General features: G+C 36.8%; 1 protein-coding gene across 4 annotated transcripts in view; it reads left to right on the top strand.

Annotated features, from left to right (window-relative positions):
• hmcn1 (hemicentin 1) overlaps positions 1-19,619 on the top strand; it is a 172,146-nt gene that overhangs the window by 84,178 nt on the left and 68,349 nt on the right. For all 4 annotated transcript variants that reach the window (XM_073932713.1, XM_005160720.5, XM_068215478.1 and 1 more), the window contains 8 exon segments: positions 9,858-9,999; positions 10,178-10,305; positions 10,521-10,634; positions 10,723-10,881; positions 13,325-13,519; positions 14,651-14,746; positions 18,189-18,316; positions 18,404-18,548. In XM_073932713.1, the coding sequence (XP_073788814.1) occupies positions 9,858-9,999; positions 10,178-10,305; positions 10,521-10,634; positions 10,723-10,881; positions 13,325-13,519; positions 14,651-14,746; positions 18,189-18,316; positions 18,404-18,548 (1,107 nt within the window).

The raw sequence follows: 19,619 nt of genomic DNA, 5'->3' as shown, positions 1-19,619 counted from the left end.
CATGTTTTTAGGACACAATGTTATACTTTTCTGTTGTTTTTCTCTTCTCTGATTAACATGTCTAGTGCATGCCTACTGTCCATTGCATCTCACATCCTTTGATAAAACTTTCTTGAATACTGGGTAAAATACATGTATTTTTAGATGCAAAGACCAACATTTAACCAACCCAACCAATTAAACTTGGATAAAAAGACTTTTAGTTTGGTTAAGCAGGTCATGAAGTACTGTATTTGTCCTCACTGACCTTTAATGTTGTATATCGCTCAGAATCAAGACTTGTCTTCTGTTTTTATACTGAAGCAATTTTTATTAGTCATGCACTGTTGTAATGAATTACAAAAATCTGTTTTGATTTGAAAATACTTTGTTTAGAGGTAATATTGATGCATAGATGTGACTTAAGATTATACTTTATGATGATTAAATGTGTCAAGCCCCCGAGGGCTCCAGCAGGGCAGGGCTTGACTTTTATTAGCAGGAGAGCGGGAGTGACATTAACTGTATAATTTTACCTCATTGCTGAGTGATGTGTCTCTTAGTTTTCCACAAAATTCTTTCCCAAGACCTGAGGAACGGGTTTTCCCTGCATCCCACTTATTTCCCTCTGGCGCTGGCTTTGTTTCTGCCCTCTTTCTGTCTCTCTCTCTGCATTTCTATCTCTATCTAGGTTTATTTACCTCTTGCTGTCAAAATAGTGGCGGTGCTGCTGTAGGCTGTAAATGCTAGTATCTTTATTGATTGTCCATCTACTATAGATAATGTTGCGTGTTAAAAGTCACTAACATGCTCACAAGTTTGTGCAACAATAGACCATTTTATTTCAATAGTCTGTGGAGTCACTTTAAGGTTGAACGTTTTCTGATATTTTCTGATGTTTCGAACGCACAATTGAATCGGTTCATTTCTGTCCCTGTCAATATGATTTAGAACCTACAACAATCGTGACATTCTCTTAAACTCACAAAGTGAAATTCTGAATTACTTTGGATTCTTACCTGATTCTTACCTGAAAAAACAATGGATGAAAAACCCAAAATAGCTACAGAAAACATTTAAACAATGTTTGACCACTTCATATAGCCTGATTTTGTTAAAAAAAAACGCTCTTTTTGTAACAAATTTAATTTGGTATAATTTGTATCTTTATTTTAATATATAGTTTGTTGGCCAGTTATCTACAAAATAAACAAAAATAACAAATTAATTGTAGGTGAAATGATGTGCAAATAATACTTTTTCAATAATCTGGAAATTATAAATTAAATTTAAGTAGACCTATTATAACATGTAACAGTATTTCTGACAATTTTCTTTATAATTTGAATATGAATTACAGTATCGCGATACTACTTGGTATCGTAATACTTCAGCTGGTATAGTATCGTAAAATGAATTATTGGTATTGCGACAACCCTATTATTATTATTATTATTATTATTATTATATTAGTATTTATTGTTCTAATACTGTTGCTTAAATCATTTTAAATGGCATACACAAACAAACACAATTAAAATGAATTTAAAGGAAGTGTGTTGAAATGTTTTCATATTTAATGTTGAAGTAGTTGTCATTTTGTGTTATATTAAAATATAAAAATATTTCTGTTTCTTATTTATCATCTCCGTCTCCTCTATCATTCTCTGCTTCCTTTTTTTCCCCTTACCCTCTATTTTAGTCCTGCTCCTGCTGCACTAAGACACTTCATGGTTTCTGTGTGTCAGACATTGGCTTTTTAAACAGCTGTCACTGTTTGACTGACACAGTGCATGTGCGTGTGTGTGCGTGTGTGTGTGTGTGTGTGTGTGTGTGTGTGTGTGTGTGTGTGTGTGTGTATGTAATCACCACCTGCTGGGATTCCTGTGCTGTGCTAGTCATTATGGTCCCTTTGAAGTGGGACTGCTGACACAGTGATGCCAAGCCAGACCACAGAGTCATCTGCCATAATCATTTACACAACATTACTTTGACATGTACTGTCCACACACACACACACACACACACACACACACACACACACACACACACACACACACACACACACACACACACACACACACACACACACGCACACACACACACACACACACACCATTCATAGCCCCATTCAGATGTTCATCACTGTGTTCAGAGGGTCTGGAGAAGTTCTAGACATTTCTGTACATCTTACCATCTTTGGTGGACAACTTTTCTTCCTTTTCCTGCCACCAATTCATTAACTCTTATTAATAGGCAATCAACTTTTATTATGTCTATCAATCAGTTCATTTATTGATTAATCAATAGATTCATTAATTCGATCACATACATTTAAACGATCCGTATTAACGATGTAGGTCATCAAAAAAAAAAGAATTATTATTATTTTTGTATTTATTACATTTTATTTGTTTATTTTTATATTTTCTGTTTATGTTTATCTTCTTTAATGATTGACTGAGGACCTACTGTACATTTTTTACATCTTGGATGGCTCAAGCATAAGTAAACCCACATCATATTGACGTTTCTCAATAAGTGTATTTTAAATGGACAGATTTCTGGTGCTGCCATAGAATTTACATGCTAAAAATACGTCATCCATGTTCCAGATCAATTTGCTCATTTATATATTCCTATGAATTAAAGTAGCCTATGGCATAGAAGAGTGGATGAGGAGGTGTTGGTGAGGCTTAGCGTCAGTGAGTTGTTAAAACTGAGCCTCTAGGCAGACAGAGTCTATTAGAGTACAATTTAGTGAGTAAGACCTGGGATAATTACAGCTTTACTACTAAACACAGAGTGACCCCTAAACTGCAATGGCTTAACTGCCTGAGCATGCAGCACACAGCAGCTCCCGTGCACAACAGACGCTTTTTGTCTGCCAGGGTCCAATTTAATCATGACAGAGTAGAGCTCTGGAAATTACGTCAGTCATTCCAGTCAACCTTTCCATTGGAAATACAGTAGAAGTCCTGGAAAGCTCTGTTCCTGTTGAGTGCTGCATGTTAGCCATGTTACTGATACTTAAAAACTTTAACAGTGGCCTGCTCTGATCCGAAAACTAGTGAGCTACTTGTGCAAGATAAATATTGTGTATATGTTTTTGGTATAAAATAGTTTTGTTTTTGTTATGGCGACATGGTGGCTCATGTCACAGGTTCGAGGTTCGAGTCTCGGCTGGGTCATTTGGCATTTTTGTGTGGAGTTTGCATGTTCTCCCTGTGTTTGTGTGGGTTTTCTCCGGGTACTCCAGTTTCCTCGACAGTCTAAAGATTTGATATATAGATAAATTGAATAAACTAAATTGGCTGTAGCTTATGTGTGTGAATGAGAATGCATGGATGTTTCCCAGTTCTGGGTTGCAGCTGGAAGGGCATTGAAGAAGATTTCTATTCTCTCAGTGTGAAGTATTTTCTAAGTGTAAAGCAGTTAATTTTTTCTTCACAAAATGTATGTAGTGTTTGCAGCAAACATGCCAGCATGTGTTAAAAATACTGTGTAAGATGAGTATACCTGCACAGGAGCAACACTAGGAGAAGGCTGAGTGACTGATTGTGTAGAATAACTGAATATGTAAAGCACTGATCATATATGTTAAATACTTCTATGAAGCTATATGTGTCAGAAGTTAGAATGAGTAACATATTATCAAGTGATTATGCTTTCATGACAATGTATGTAAACACTTAGCTCCTTTGCATAAGTTGCATCTATATTTGCTGACATAGACCTGTAACATCTCTGTTGACATGAGCTAGTGGGCTGAGAGCCAAGAATAGCAGGACCCCTTAGACTAGAAAACCTATTCAAAAATGGTCAAGAGTTAAAAAGAGACACAGGGGTGTGTCAAAAAACATTTATAAAGATTTTGGAAACACACAGAAAATTTAGAAAGTGTCCAGGAGAGACTTCAGAATGCTCTGGGGTCTGCTCTGCTCTTTCTCGGCTTTATTATGAAGAATAAAGTCTATTTTCTGATATTCAAAACCTCCTGTCTGATAATTTCTAATTGATGAAAAGTCGAATTACGAGAGCATCCGCTGTGTAAAACATATGCAGGATAAGATGGCGGTTCATTCTGCTGTGGCGACCCCTGATGAACAAAATGGACTAAGCCGAAGGAAAATGAATGAATGTTTTTGTTATATGTTTTGCAGTGTAAATTATTTGTGTAATGGCAGGCTTGTTATCAAATTACATCACAGGAATTTGATACCACATTCTGTTAGAGAATGTGTATCTTTTAAATCATTTAAGTATATTTAAAAAAAAAATGGCTTCTTAATAATTGACATTGTGAACACGAGGCTTTTGATGTTGTTGTTGTGGCTGTTATTCGTCGTTCATTTGAGTATTGTTTATAGTTAAAATTTTTATTTTTATTGGTATGGCCTTTAACATCTGACTAATGGACCACCAATAAAAACTAGCCTTTGGGCTAATTTGGGTATAGTTACATTCTTGGGAAATGTTCATTATTGTACACTGTCTCGTGTTGTGAAATAAATAAACACATTTCAGTAAACTATTCCTGTAATGGCAAGATTTTTCAATTGATCTTTCAGAAACAATGCAAATTTGCTGATTTGGTGATAAACAAAGTTTTGTTGTTGCTTTTGGTTTATTAGTATAATAACTTTAGTATTGAGGCGATGCAGTGGCGCAGTAGGTAGTGCTGTCACTTCACAGCAAGAAGGTCGCTGGTTCGAACCTCGGCTTAGTTGGCGTTTCTGTGCGGAGTTTGCATGTTCTTCCTGCATTTGCGTGGGTTTCCTCTGGGTGCTCGGGTCTCCCCCACAGTCCAAAGACATGCGCTGCAGGTGAATTGGGTAGGCTAAATTGTCCGTAGTGTATGAGTGTGTGTGTTTGTGTGTGTGTGGATGTATTCCAGAGATGGGATGCGGCTGGAAGGGCATCCGCTGTGTAAAATTCTGCTGGATAAGTTGGCGGTTCATTGCGCTGTGGCGACCCCGGATTAATAAAGGGACTAAGCCGACAAGAAAATGAATGAATGAATGAATGAATATTAGTATTGAGTTGGTGGTTCATTCCACTGTGGTTACCCCTGATAAATAAGGAACTAAACCGAAGGCCTTGTATTTACTGGTGTTTGTTATTGTTTAATGAGTCCCTACTGTAAAGTATTGATTTTTTTCTAAAATATTTGACCCCAAACTATTGAATGTATCAAAAACTCAATAGAAAAATCCAAGAATATAGACGAGGTGATACAGTTCACACTTTTAACTCAAATAGAAACTGTGGAAACCCATCACCATCTTAAACCAGCATTTTACACAAGCTGAAACTAAACAACAATAGTCTTATCATTATGTTTTTGAATAATATGTTTTTATTTTGACCTTAAAGCAACCCAGAGCAATACAAAAAGCAACAACAACTATAAAGAAAGAAAACAAAAGGCAAACGAAACTTAAAAAAAGAGACAAAATACTTTAAAACCATAGATACATCAGTTACCGACAAAGGTTAACAATGTTACACATGTAGGCCAGTGGGCACAGGCAACATGGTGATCTTGCAAACAACGACAGGGTCATACCTTTAAACTGTTATCATTGACATTTGACAGATAATTAAAAAAGGGTTTCCAGGTGGCTTCAAAGCCAGCAATGCTATCAGAAAGATTGTGTCTAAGTTTCTCTAAATGTAAAAGTACTAGAGAATTCAGAAAGCCAGGACTTAAAAAGTGGATTTGATGCCTTTTTCCATAGACAAAGATAATTTTTTTAGCTCCCACCATTCCATATTGTATAGCTTTTTTAATTTGATGATTGAACCCACGAAGTGAGTCAGGCCAACCAAAAACAGTGATTGCTGGATCAGAGGTGAGGTTAGCAACAATAAGCCTTAGAGTAGAATCTGAAAACTTTGGCCATGACTAAAAAGATGTCCCTTGGAGCTCTTCAAAGATTCACATTTGTTACAGTTAGAGAAGATGGAGGGGTTGAGTTTGTTAAACCCTAAACTAAGAAACATACAGTATATCTTAAGGTTGTAGTTTTATGCTAATTCAACCAGGGCTGTTTAGTAAAACCTTTAACTTTTAAAAACGTTTAAAACTCAAAGGCAATGGTTAATCAAATCTTAATGGCAATTGGTTTCTACTAAGTGTACTATTTGGGTTTAGACTGCAGGTAATACTTAAGGTAATACTGAACGCAAAAAAACATAAAATTGTGGTATTATACATACAGGACTTTGCCTTTATACAGTACATGCTAATGCCAAACTTTAACAGTGGCTTGCTCTCATCCAAAAACATAAATATTGTGTATATTTTTATGATGCAAAATATCTGTTTTGTTTTGTGTTATTTATTTCTTTAATGACAAGAGGCGGCACGGTGGCTCAGTGGTTAGCACTGTTGCCTCACAGCAAGAAGGTCGCTGGTTTGAGTCCGGGCTGGGCCAGGTTTCCTCCGGGTGCTTTAGTTTCCCCACAATCCAAAGATATGCTCTATAGATAAATTGTCTGTGTGAATGCGAGAATGTATGGGTGTTTTCCATGTGCTATTTGGCAGTCACACAGAGTTGCTGCCTATTAAAATCATTCTCAATTAAATCACTTGCATAGTTCTTTTTCATTTAATATATTTAAAAAAACACCCTATATAGGCAGCACACTAGGTTTTGGAACAGAGCTATATCATGTGCATTTCCTGTCTCGGGCCATGATGTCACACATCCTGCGGTGCTGGAATATGGGACAGACAGAGACTGGAAGTCAGAAAACAGCGGAGACACACATCAGATTAGCTCCGGCAGTCTCATTCAGCTGGGCTGCACATCATGAATTGATCAAGGGCATACCTCAGTTTCAGCAGCTCAGGGAATCTGGAACCAATAATCCCACTTTAGTGTTCTGTAAAAAGGGAGAAGGGATGATGGGAGAATTGCTGTGAAATGGGTTAGACTGATTCCAGAATAATATCATGGGTGTAAAGCAGGACATTTTTACAGGGGTGTTTCGGGGACCACATGCGAACAATGATTGGATGCAAATGTTTACAAACACACGTCAATATAGTCAAAATTATACTACTACATCCAACTGTTTAGTGATATATGACCCAATATGGCCCTTGTTTCTTATGCTTTATTAATCCAACACCCCCATTCTTCAATATTATGAGTACTCCCCAGGTTTCATTCAATTTTTTCATTGATTTATTGGTATAATATCTCAAAATATATTGCAGAACGTGGTCAACTAAACTAAATGTGGCATGACTAAAGGGCATTCAGCATTATAAAACTGACTATGGAGTAAAACGTCTATTCAGGCTGCCTAGATATCACACTGTTAAAATACATTTTCAGCAAAAATTAAGGTTTTCACGATTGTGGAAATTCCCATTCTCCAAAGACAAAATTTAAATAAGAAATATTTAGATTTGTAGTGTTTTGTTACATGGATGATTGCTTGGGTATCCTAGTGGATCCTGGACCCCTAGTCAAGAACCATTGTTTGATTACATTTGATCCATTTTTTGGTGCAAATTTAGGATTTTCCTGTGGATGCCAATGTATTTTTAATGGATTTTAGTGAGTTTCTATGGTCTTCTTAGATCATTTAATGTGTTGCTATGTGATTTCTATAGGGCAAAGATGCCCAAACTAGGGCCTGTGGGCCAAAGATGGCCCATGCTAGCCTTTGATTTGGCCCGCCATCCCATCTGAGAAGAGAGGGGGAATGATAGGAATAGCTTAGAGCAAAGGTGCCCAAACCTTTTGCTATAAAGGGTCAAAAAGCAAACTTAATTGAGGGCTGTGGACCAAATATATATATAGGTATATGTTAAATTTGCCATGGATAGTTTCCTAGTTAATTCAGTAATATTTAAAAATAACTAGAAAGTGTTTGGTTTAAATCATATTAACTATTGCAGTACCATTTGTAACATTTAATAATGAACTTATAACAGTAAAAATATAAACAATCCCATTTATAACACAATGGAGTTTAATGCTGAATACACTAGTTGTGCTGCTCCTGCCTATACCTTGATTTGCTTGCAGATATCTTATGCATTGTCCTCTAATGCATCTGTCAAGTGACACTATTTACATTTTAAAAGTCTGATTCATTTACAATATTTAATTGAATAATTTAAATTCAGTTGGCTTTTTGTAGCTTAGCAATAAAACAAATAAAGAAAAGGTTATGTTAATTCTGAAATGTCGATCTCTGTCAAAGGAATTTGCCCCAACCAGCTCCACATCATTCTCCCTCTTTTTTCAGATGGGATGGTGGGCCAAATCAAAGGTTACCATGGGCCAACTTTGGCCCACGGGCAATTCTGGTTTAGAGATTGCTGTTTCAAATTTAACGTCACCCTTTATTTGTGCGTGTAATTGTTACGTTACAAAAAAGCTAATTGAAATGCAATGTTCTGATTTAAATGTTGTAATTTAATTTAAATTGTACATACTGTCAAGTGATGGATAGAGGACAATGTAGAGACTTTGGTGAGCAAATCAAGTCAATTCTGCTTGACTAGTATTCAGCATTAAACTCCACTGTCTTATAAATGTGATTGCTTATGTTCTTATTGCAATAAGAATCAAAGTGATGTTTTCTATTTATTTTTAAAATATTATTAAATAAATTAGGAAATGACCCATGCCAACTTTAATGTAAATTAGTTTGGGATGTTTATCTTCGGCTCACAGATCTCAATGATATTTGGTTTTTGACCCTTCATACGAAAACGTTTGGCCACCCCTGCTATAGGGTCTTCTAGTATTAGGGCTTATGGTTAGTTAATTTTACTTATCTGTGTCTAATTAGACCAATCAATTCACTACAGTTTTCTGAAAAAATCACAAGCCAATTCCTGTTGTTGCTTTCACGCAGCATACAGCTCTTGTTCTCTCCAGACTGGATTACTGCAACTCTCTACTAGCGGGGCTTCTAGCTAACTCTATCAAGCCTCTTCAGCTGCTCCAGAACGATGAACCTAAAAGAGCACATGTCACTCCGCTGCTCATCCGTTTGCACTGGCTGCCAGTTGCTGCTCGCATCAAATTCAAAGCTCTGATGTTTGCTTACAAAGCGATTTCTGGCTTTGCTCCTTATCTGCTCTCACTTCTGCAGATATATGTGCCCTCCAAAAACTTGCGTTCTGTGAATGAACGTCGCCTCGTGGTTCCATTCCAAAGAGGGAAGAAATCACTTTCCCGAACGCTCGCGTTCAATCTGCCCAGTTGGTGGAATGAACTCCCTAACTGCATCAGAACGGCAGAGTCACTCGCTGTTTTCAAGAAACGACTAAACACTCAACTATTTAGTCTCCACTTCACTTCCTAATCTGCAATTGCCTCTCTGGATATACCACTAACTGTACTCAAAAAATAAATGAATAAATAAATACGTTTTTAATGCTTTCCTTCTTAGACTTTACAGACCTGAAACTTACCTATAGCACTTATTCATTGTTGCTCTTATAGTTGTGTAAACTGCTTCCTTGTCCTCATTTGTAAGTCGCTTTGGATAAAAGCGTCTGCTAAATGACTAAATGTAAATGTACAACAACAGAGGCATGTGATTGCATTTTGGCACAATACTATATTATGAACAAAGTACTATATTATAGAACAATTTTACTGTAGACATCCAGCATATTGAAACATTCCCAGATTCACATTCATCTGTTTTAGATAAAACTGAACATGCTTTGATCTGCTGTTCACTGGACATTTAACTTTATGAGTGATGCTAAAACGTAAGGAATGTAACATTGGCACATTTTAACTAGGCTGGTTTTATCATTCAACAGGCTTAATTTGGAGGTATTATCTAGTTTTAAAACAATGTTATCAAACATTATTGACTCATTTTTGTACCAGAACCACCAGTGGTGACGGTTGACCCGCGGAACCAGACGTTCCAGACTGGTCAGGAAATTTGGATCAGGTGTTCAGCTAAAGGCTACCCCTCACCCATGGTCGTGTGGACTCACAATGATATGTTCATTATGGGTTCCAGCAGGTAACAAACACAACAGTTTTACTTTTAAAGTCTGTGCAAAATCATAATTTACAATGTATATTTTGCTAGCTTACATGGTTATTCTTAAGGTGAATGATTCATTTGTGCAAGTTAATCCACAAAAAATTATGTTTTGGTAACTGTATTGTTTTTGGCCTGTAATACTCCTCTCACCCAGGCACAGAATGACTCCTGATGGCACACTGATCATCAAGAACACAGGGCTGAAGGATGCTGGGACATACGGCTGCTTGGCGAGTAATGTGGCAGGAACAGACTCTCAAACTGCCATAGTCAGCTACATTGGTCAGTAAACAAAAACAACAACAAAAAAATACTAATAATATATATATATATATATATATATATATATATATATATATATATATATATATTTTTTTTTTTTACCTCTAAACTTCTCACAACTGTAAATAAGTTAGACATTTGACATACTCAGTCCCACCCTGTAGTTATACTCTAGTCTTAATTAAGTTTCCTGTGATCTTTGAACCCCTCTGTAGAGTCTCCACAGGTGACGGTCCCTCACTCTGACCTGCTGATTGGTCTGGGACAGAAAACTGTAATGGAGTGCAGGGTCACAGGAGTCCCACATCCTGACATCATGTGGTACAAAGGTCAGCTAGTATAATTATGGATATCCTATTTTCATTTATTAACTATTTATGTTCAGCAGTCCTTATGCACTGTGTGTTTGGTACCCAGGCGACTTGCAGCTGAAGCCATCTTCTGTTTTGAGTATGGACCCTCAGCGCGGCACTCTGACCATTCAACAGACTCAGGACACACACGCAGGACAATACACATGTGTGGCAGTGAACTCAGCCGGCTCTGCACAGGGCTACATCACGCTGGACGTGGGCTGTAAGAATATAATACAATGAATTAATGTTCTCTATTTCCACAATTAAATGGCATGACATGTGATGTGACTGTAAAGTATACAGTATTAACCCAAAATATTTTTTTTAGATTAAGTTGAAGTTAATTTGCTCAATTTATGCTTTTTTAGACACAGTGGTCCCTCGCTATAACGCAGTTCACCTTTCGCTGCCTCGCAGTTTTGCTAAAAAAAAAATGTTAACAGTGCATTTTGTTCTGTGTCCTGATTGGCTGTAGACCATTGTCAATCAATCTCCTCCGTGTCTCCCGGATAGTACAGAATGCATTCAGATTGGCAAATTAACATAATTTGTCGATCACTAGCAGTGTGAGTTTCAACAAGAATGCAAAAAGTGTTGTAACTGACCGCAGCAAGACCATTGCAAAGGGGGCCGCACACCGGATGGACTACAGCGTCATGCATTTTAGAAATGTAAACAAATGAGGGAAGGCTCACCGGCGGCTGTCTGCAGTGCCCAGCTATGACTCAGGACACTGTTCATATTTCTGCCATGCCACAGAGTGCTCATAGTTTTATTTTAAAGGAAATTCTAATTCCAACTGTCATGTGCGCGGTGCATCAAGTGTACATCCCCACTTAGTTTTGTGGATCAGTGACTGCAAGAAAACGAACATTACGCTGGATGCCAACATTATCTGCACAAAAGCTAAAAAGCTTTATGAACCTTTTGCTGACATTGATTTGCGAAAAACGTTGGAAACAGGTTTTGATCTTTGGTTTTATTCTGTAATACTGAACTTCTTTTTCTATGAAGGTTTAAACTTTGAGAGTGTTTCAAGAGTTCACACTTAGCCCATGATTTATACATAGCTTGTTTGGCATGCTGTCCCGGGAGAGAGCCCTGAGCTCAAGGGATCCTCGAGCCCAGGGCTCCCCCCCCTTTTGCAGGGCGAGTGGAGATTGAGCTCAGGTCTATCTCAAACTCCCCCGCTGCTGAGGCCAAGGCGAACTTCCTGAGAGTAAGACATTATAAGAAAGGTTTAGGCTTGTTTTATCTATAATATAGAGCACATTTGGATGGTGGGAGGAAACCGGGGAACCCGGGGGAAACCCACGCGGACACGGGGAGAACATGCAAACTCCACACAGAAATACCAGATGGCTCAGCGAGGACCCAACACCATTGGTATTCTTGCTGTGAGGCAACAGTGCTAGTCACTGGGCCACCGTGCCGCCCATTCTGGATAAAGGAGGAAGAAGGGGAGGAGGGGGGTTTCTTCCAAACGAAGATAGTTGTAGAAAGGAAATGAGGATATATATAGTGATTTGGGATCCTTCGATTGGAGGATCATAATTAGTTAATATGGACCAGCTGGGTAAATCATGAGCACATGCTCCTCTCGAAATTAGTTTAAAACTAAACTTCACTTAAACAAGAGAGAAAATTGTAAAAATGTTCATGCCTGTCTGGGAAAAGTGTATAAAGTGTGTAGTCAGGTGCCCTAAAACAGCCCTAAAACAGCTTTAATAATTGTAAAAAATAAAGCTGACTACTTTGCGGATTTCACCTACTGCAGGTTATTATTAGAACGTAACTCCTGCAATTAACCAGGGACCACTGTATAAGCTTTCATCTAGTGTGTAGGGTAGTTTTTGTTTCCCAAAAGAAAGAAACTGCTTGAAAAGAGTTGTCAGTAATGCTGACAAAATCTTTCCTGCGTTGGTTTGTAACAAATATGCATGATGTCAAGTTATGGTTTTAATTGGCTGTCTGCTTACAGGATCTGCTTTGACCTTCAAGCACTATAGTTGTAGCTACGGCTTGGAAAAGTTTGACGATCTTGTTTTTTTTTGCTCTAAAAGCAAACTCATGCATACTTGCTCAGCAACTTATTTCGGTCTCAAATAGGGCTGGACGACATGACAATATTTAGTGTTACTGTGAAATAAATTGTCAACCATATTAGATATTTTTTATTCCTTTGTATACCCCGACATGTAAATAAGTGAGTGTGGCTAATTCACATCCAGAGCCTGAGGAAGATATGGTAATGAGGGAAACGCTGAGATTTGTCAAAATACTTTTGTGTTTACATATTTTTATTTTAATATTTTTCTTATGTAAATTATGTTTAATTGAGTTAAGTTTATAAATAATAAGGTTAGTCTAGTATTTTGAGACTGTTTGACTTACTTATTATATTCATTTATAACTAGGCTAACTGCAGTAAATATTGTAAACAGCACGCCAGCCAGAACAGACTAATTAGAGAAAAGTAGGCTTACGAAAAAGAGGGGTTTAGAAAGACCAGATCCATGAGTTAACTCAATTATCGTAGGTGACTTCTAAAATTTAAGAAAAATAGGGGCACTTATAACCAACACTACTGTACTGATAATGAATCAGACTGCTGTTTTGTTCATTTATAGCTTTAAATTTGTTTTTGTATCTCTATTTCACAGCTGCTCCTCAGTTCACTAAAAAGCCGTCAGATCTGTCTGCTGATATTGGGACAAACATTACCCTGCCATGTTATGCACAAGGCCACCCAAAACCTCAGCTCTCTTGGAGAAGAGAAGACAACATTGCACTCTTCACTCAGCGCCACGGCCCAAGCACTGTAACTCACAGAATGGATGGGGGCCTTTTCATCACCAGTCAGTGTCTCTCTTCTCTCTTTTCTCATTTGCTATAGGCCTATTTATAAAAGGGTTTATTTAGATTTTTTTATATATATAATAACTGGAATCATATTGAAATAATTCAAACTTAAAATACATTTGTATTTCAGTTATTTATTTACATATATGTATTTTATTATTATTTTTTATTTCTTATTGATATATTATATTATATTATATTATATTATATTATATTATATTATATTATATTATATTATATTATATTATATTATATTATATTATATTTATTTGTGTATAAAGTTTATTACTAAATCAAATAAGTAGATACTTTAGTGCTGTCACGATACTAGAATTTTGGTACCAACCATTACTGAATTTTTAAAAACATCCATTTCCCGCTAGCATTTGAGCACTGTTAAGCGCTGTTGACTTAAAAACTGCTGATTGGCCATTGTGTTCAGGTGTTTAACAGAAATGACTGTGATTGGCCGAGAAGGTCATCATTTCACCATTTTTCACCATCGTTCATCTTTGCGGCTTTGAAACGATCCAGCGTCCCAATATATGTGTTTGTGCTAAGGTTGCACGATATTGGAATTTTTGTACCAATCGATACTAAAATTTTAAAAAAGTCAATTTCTCACTAACATTTGAGCACTACTGAGCACGTTCTTAAACAGCTGATTTGCAGTTGTGTTTACATGCTGAACAGAAATGACTGTTGTGAAGGTCATCAGTTCACCGAACTGACCTCTGTTTACTGACTATAACCAAACATACAGGGACACTTGAGCGTTTCAAAGTCACGTCAACCAGCTGATAGCGATCAAATGTCAGGAGCGCTCAAACACTAGCGGGAAATTGACTTTTTTTTATTATATAAGTATCGATTGGTACCGAATTCCAGTATCGTGACAACCCTAGTTTGCACTGTAAAGAGTGGTGAACTGATGACCTTCACGGCCCATCACAGTCATTTCTGTTAAACACCTTAACACAATGGCCAATCAGGGGTGTCCAAGTATGCAAAATCGCTAAAATGTAAGCAGGAAATGACGTTGTGGACAGTAGCGAAATTCCAGTATCGTGACAACACTAACTTGAAGTGTTTTGATGCATTTTACAGATTGTGTTTTTCCTTCTTAGACCTCTGGGTTGAGGATGAGGCCACCTATGTGTGTGAAGCTCAAAACCACTTTGGCAGAATACAGGTCAAGGCCAAAGTCACTGTGACAGGACTTGGTATGTCATCTGCAAAAACAAAAAACAAATCCTCTTCAGTGATAACTGCAACATATGTTTCATGTTTATGCTGATCCCTCTGTCAGCAGCACACTTGAAGAAAGAAGCTGGTGTGGGATATGAATTGTTTTCCACTTCCTTAATCATGTACATTTTCTCGGCCTGAGGCCCGTAAGCTTAAGTTCATGAGGTCCTCAGCAGCTCAGTTTGATGTTAGAGTCCATATGAATTTATAAGGCTACAGGGGTACATGTGGTTCTAGTTAAGAGAGATAGGATGCTATAATAAGAGACCAACACCAGAGTTAGCGCAAATTCATTCTTCATGGCGAGCGATACCGCACCAGATGTGAGCACTGACACATCCATAATGCATTGCAGTTTTGTTTACTTTAGTTATTAGATGCATAGTGTGTATTTGTGGTTGTTTAATAACATTGTATATTTATGGTTGCTATTTTTATTTGCACATGTGAGATTAAACTAATGTGTACATGCATGCCTTGGGAGCATGGTGTGTGTGTGTGTGTGTGTGTGTGTGTGTGTGTGTGTGTGTGTGTGTGTGTGTGTGTGTGTGTGTGTGTGCGTGTGTGTGTATGTGTGTGTGTGTGTGTGTGTGTGTGTGTGTGTGTGTGTGTGTGTCAGCTTTGTCTTCAGAGAATGAAAGGAATTCAAACATGCTTTCCTACTTTTTTCTTTAAAGAACCAGCAGTCTGTTTCTGGCATCTGTAAAGTTGAACTTTATGAATTTTGATCTTACAGGATGACATCTATTAGTTAAGACATCACCCTTTTGGCCTGCTAGACACTTTAATACATTACCGCAAAAAAGGATTCTATTTATATCCATGAGGACAAAATCAAGTCTCAGCCCCCATTTTGTTCTTATTCAACAAAAGCATTTTGATACATATCACCATAGGAAAAAAAGATGACTCGAAATGTATACTGTTATGATGAGGCAAAAGGGGGCACATTTTTGTTATCCAGATTCATAAATACACTAAAGGCTTCTAAAAATAAGTATCATGCCAAAACCTCAGCAAGGGTCAATTGGATGTGTCATTTTGGAGTGCACACTGTGTGCAAGATCAGAAGTGTCTCCAGTGTGAGTGTATCTCTGTGTGAGAGGGAGTCACTGAATTTTTGTGGTCCTATAAAAACAACACAAGCTAAAGGTCACTAATGCAGTCTCGGAGTGCATCTCAGCAATCCCATAATTCTGCTCAGCTGAGCCCTAATAACTCAGTGACACTCTGTATGTGTATTCCAAGGTATCCATGGAAATGTAACAAGCAAAACAGCAGAGGTGTGGTCAGTCCATTGAGCTTGTAATGTCAGTGTTTCCAGTGGAAGCTGTTTTTGAGAACGTCCTAAGATTGAATTAAAAGAATCTAAAATGATCAGGATCATTATTTGAAAGTCTTTTCTACTTAAAAAAAATTAAATGTTCATACAATCGTAATATCTCAAGGTTTGATGTGAAATTCATTATTCCTTTAGTCCTTGTGGTATGCGAAATAGGTAAAATTTTATATGTAAAGTTGAAACCAGAAGTTTACATACACTGTATCAAAAGGCACATAACCTTTTTTCTTTTAGATGTTAAATGTGATTAAACTTTTTCTTTTTTAGATAAGTTAAAATTACCAAAATTGTTTCTATTTGCTTAATACCAGAATAATGAGAGAGAGATTTTTTATATTACTTTCTTGAAAGTCAAATGTTTACATACTTTAAGATGTAGTATGCCTCTAAGAATGCTGATGATGGTGTCAAGAATTTGGAAATTCTGATTGGCTAATTGACAAGATTTGAGTTACCAAGAGGCACACCTGTGGATTAGTATTTAAGGCAAACCTCAAACACACTGCTTCCTTGTATGACAACATGCGGAAATCTGAAGAAATCAACCAAGACATCAGGAAGAGAATTGTGGACCTCCACAAGTCCAGTTCTTCTTTGGATACAATTTCCAGATGCCCGAAGGTGCCACATTCATCAGTTCACACAATTAAATGCAAGTATAAACAACATGGGAATGGCCAGCCGTCATACCGCTCTGGAAGGAGAATAATTCTGTGCCCCAGAGATGAACGTGCTATGGTGCGAACTGTGTGAATCAAACCCAGAACAAAACCAAAATACCTTGTGAATATCCTGGCTGTAGCCGGTAAGTTTCATTATCCACAGTGAAATTAATCCTGTACTGATATGGGCAGAAAGGCCACTTAGCATGGAAGAAGCCATTACTTCAAAAGCAGCATAAAAAGTCAGATTACAATTTGCAAAATCACACTGGGAAAAATACTTGTGCTGTATGTCCTGTGGTCTGATGAAACTAAGATTGAACAGTTTTGGCCATAATGACCAGCGTTACATTTGGAGAAAAAAGGGGAAGCTTATAAGCCTGGGATCACCATCCCAGCTGTGAAGTATGGGGGCGACAGCATCATGTTGTGTGGCTGTTTTGCTGCAGGAGAGACTGGTGCACTTCACAAAATAGACGGCATCAAAGGAAAGAACATTATCTAGAAATGTTGATTCAACATCCTCAGCCAGAAAATTAAAGCTTGGCTGCAAATGGGTTTTCCAAATGGACAGTGATTCTAAGCATATGCCAAATTAGTTTAAACGTGGCTTAAGCACAACAGAGTAAATGTTTTGGGGTGGCTATCACAAAGCCCTGTTCTCAACCCTATAGAAAATTTGTGGGCAGAGCTACAAAAACGTGCGCGAACAAGGCAATCTACAAATCTGACACCAGTTCTGTCAGAAGGAATGGGCCAAAATTCTAGCAAACTATTGTGAGAAGCTTGTGGTAGGATACCCAAAAATTTTGACTCAAGTTATACAGTTTAAAAGCAATGCTACAAAATACTAAAGAAATGTATGTAAACTTTTGACTGCCTAGAAAGTAATAAAAAATTCTCAATATTAAATTCTCTCATTATCCTGCCGTTTAGCAAATATAAATCTAAATGGTTATGTGCCTTTTTATAGAGTTAAAATGTCTTTTATAAAGTGTTTTCATATAATGTGCCATTGAAAGGCTTGGAGTCTTAAAGATTTTTTTAATCTCTCCTTACCAAGTATGCATTTATTAGATAAAAACAACTGTCAAGACAGCCTTTGCGTAGAAATCATTTATTGACTAAGGATAGCCACATTTGCATATTTGCATATATATAAACAGGTCAGTGTCACAAATTTTGCTCAAGCATTTAAATAAAAAAATATATATACTGTATATTTAAAATCAGGATTCAAACTTCAAAACAAAAGCATATATTGTAAATAAATTGACAGAGACTTTCAATCAAGTAATGCTCCTTGGTTTAATTAATTTATAAACTTCCTTAAAACTCTAACTGACCAAACTTTCCAACAGTATCTTCATAAAGCTTTCTATATATGCTAATATCTGTATTTTTTGTGTGCAGTGTCCCCTTTAATAGCTCTGAGTCCCACAGTGGTCAGTGTAATCGAGGACCAGCAGGTCACTCTTCCCTGTGTGTTACTTGCTGGAAATCCTCTTCCTGAGAGACACTGGCTGCACGACAATGGCTTGGTGAGTTCACACAAACACACACACTCACTGAACCGTCTCATGTCTTAATAATTAAATGTGTTATATATTTATGTGACCAATATTCAGGTTACATCAAGTCCATATGTGACCGTGAGACGTGATGGTAGTCTACATATAGAACAGGTCAGTCAGCAGGATGGGGGACAGTACACATGTTTGACGGAAAACGTGGTGGGATCAAGCAACCGTACCACCATTCTCAACGTCTATGGTAGGAAAACATACACACGGAAATACACTTCCAAACTTGCACATTGAAATACATCTTCTGGAATTTTCATGCAACGTTACACTGGATAACTAATGCTATTTTATAAGCTTAAATGTAGAAAACAACAAAGAAAGATTTCCACATGACTATTTTTCAACTTTAGTTGTAATATATACTTTATTGTAATAAAGGATTTTTTCTCTGTGAATCCTGACCACTATGACTATAGATTATTCCTCTGTTTTTTTTTTCATTCTCTGTATACAAAAAGCCTTTATTTCCCTCTGCCACACAACAGATGCCTTCATTCATTTTGAAAATTAAAAACAGAAGCAGCAGTGTGAGCTGCATTCTCTTCAGAGAAATTATAGAAGGAAAACAACTCGCATTTTTAAAGATTTATTTTCTACAGTACCTACATAAATTTTAATAAGACCAAAAGTAGATCACAAAAAATAATTGTGTGGCTAATCTTAATGTTGCTCTTGTTTCCCAAAAGTATAGAAAGTTGCTAAAATCATTGTAGCTCTCAGAGTACTTTTGGAGTAATCGTTAAAGCCTTACAGTACGTGCATTGTAAGAAGACTGTGTTAAGTGATGTGCCTATGATGAAATGTTTTGATTTTATTTGATTCTAAACTTTAGTACACATTTTAATATACATATATGAATTAAAAATTTAAAAAGGGCAGAAAATGAAGAAAAATACACATCCAAATTAAATGACAAATAAATTAGATAATTAAGAAAATAATTAAGAAATATGATTAAAAGACTGGCAGAAATAGGGATAAATTCAGAAGAAATCTGTCAATTACTTGCACGCACGTGCACGAAAAGTATCCATATATAGTGCATTTCTCATTCATAATTTTATGTTCTTCAACCATAAGTTGTGTTTTTTTCATCTATTTTGCCAATGCAATTGGGTTTAGAGGTAGGGTTTGGTGGCATGCCTCCTTTTAAAATAAAAATTAAGTTTTTGTATGAATAAAATTTAATTGTATGAATTAGTGACTGAAAATATGCGAAAGACATAGTTATACATAGTTATGCTTCCTTGTCAGATTG

Source organism: Danio rerio, chromosome 20 (genome assembly GCF_049306965.1).
Source record: "Danio rerio strain Tuebingen ecotype United States chromosome 20, GRCz12tu, whole genome shotgun sequence".
NCBI classification, from domain to species: domain Eukaryota; kingdom Metazoa; phylum Chordata; class Actinopteri; order Cypriniformes; family Danionidae; genus Danio; species Danio rerio.
The sequence above is the reverse complement of the archived record's forward strand: the minus strand, read 5'-3'. Positions and strand labels throughout refer to the sequence as shown.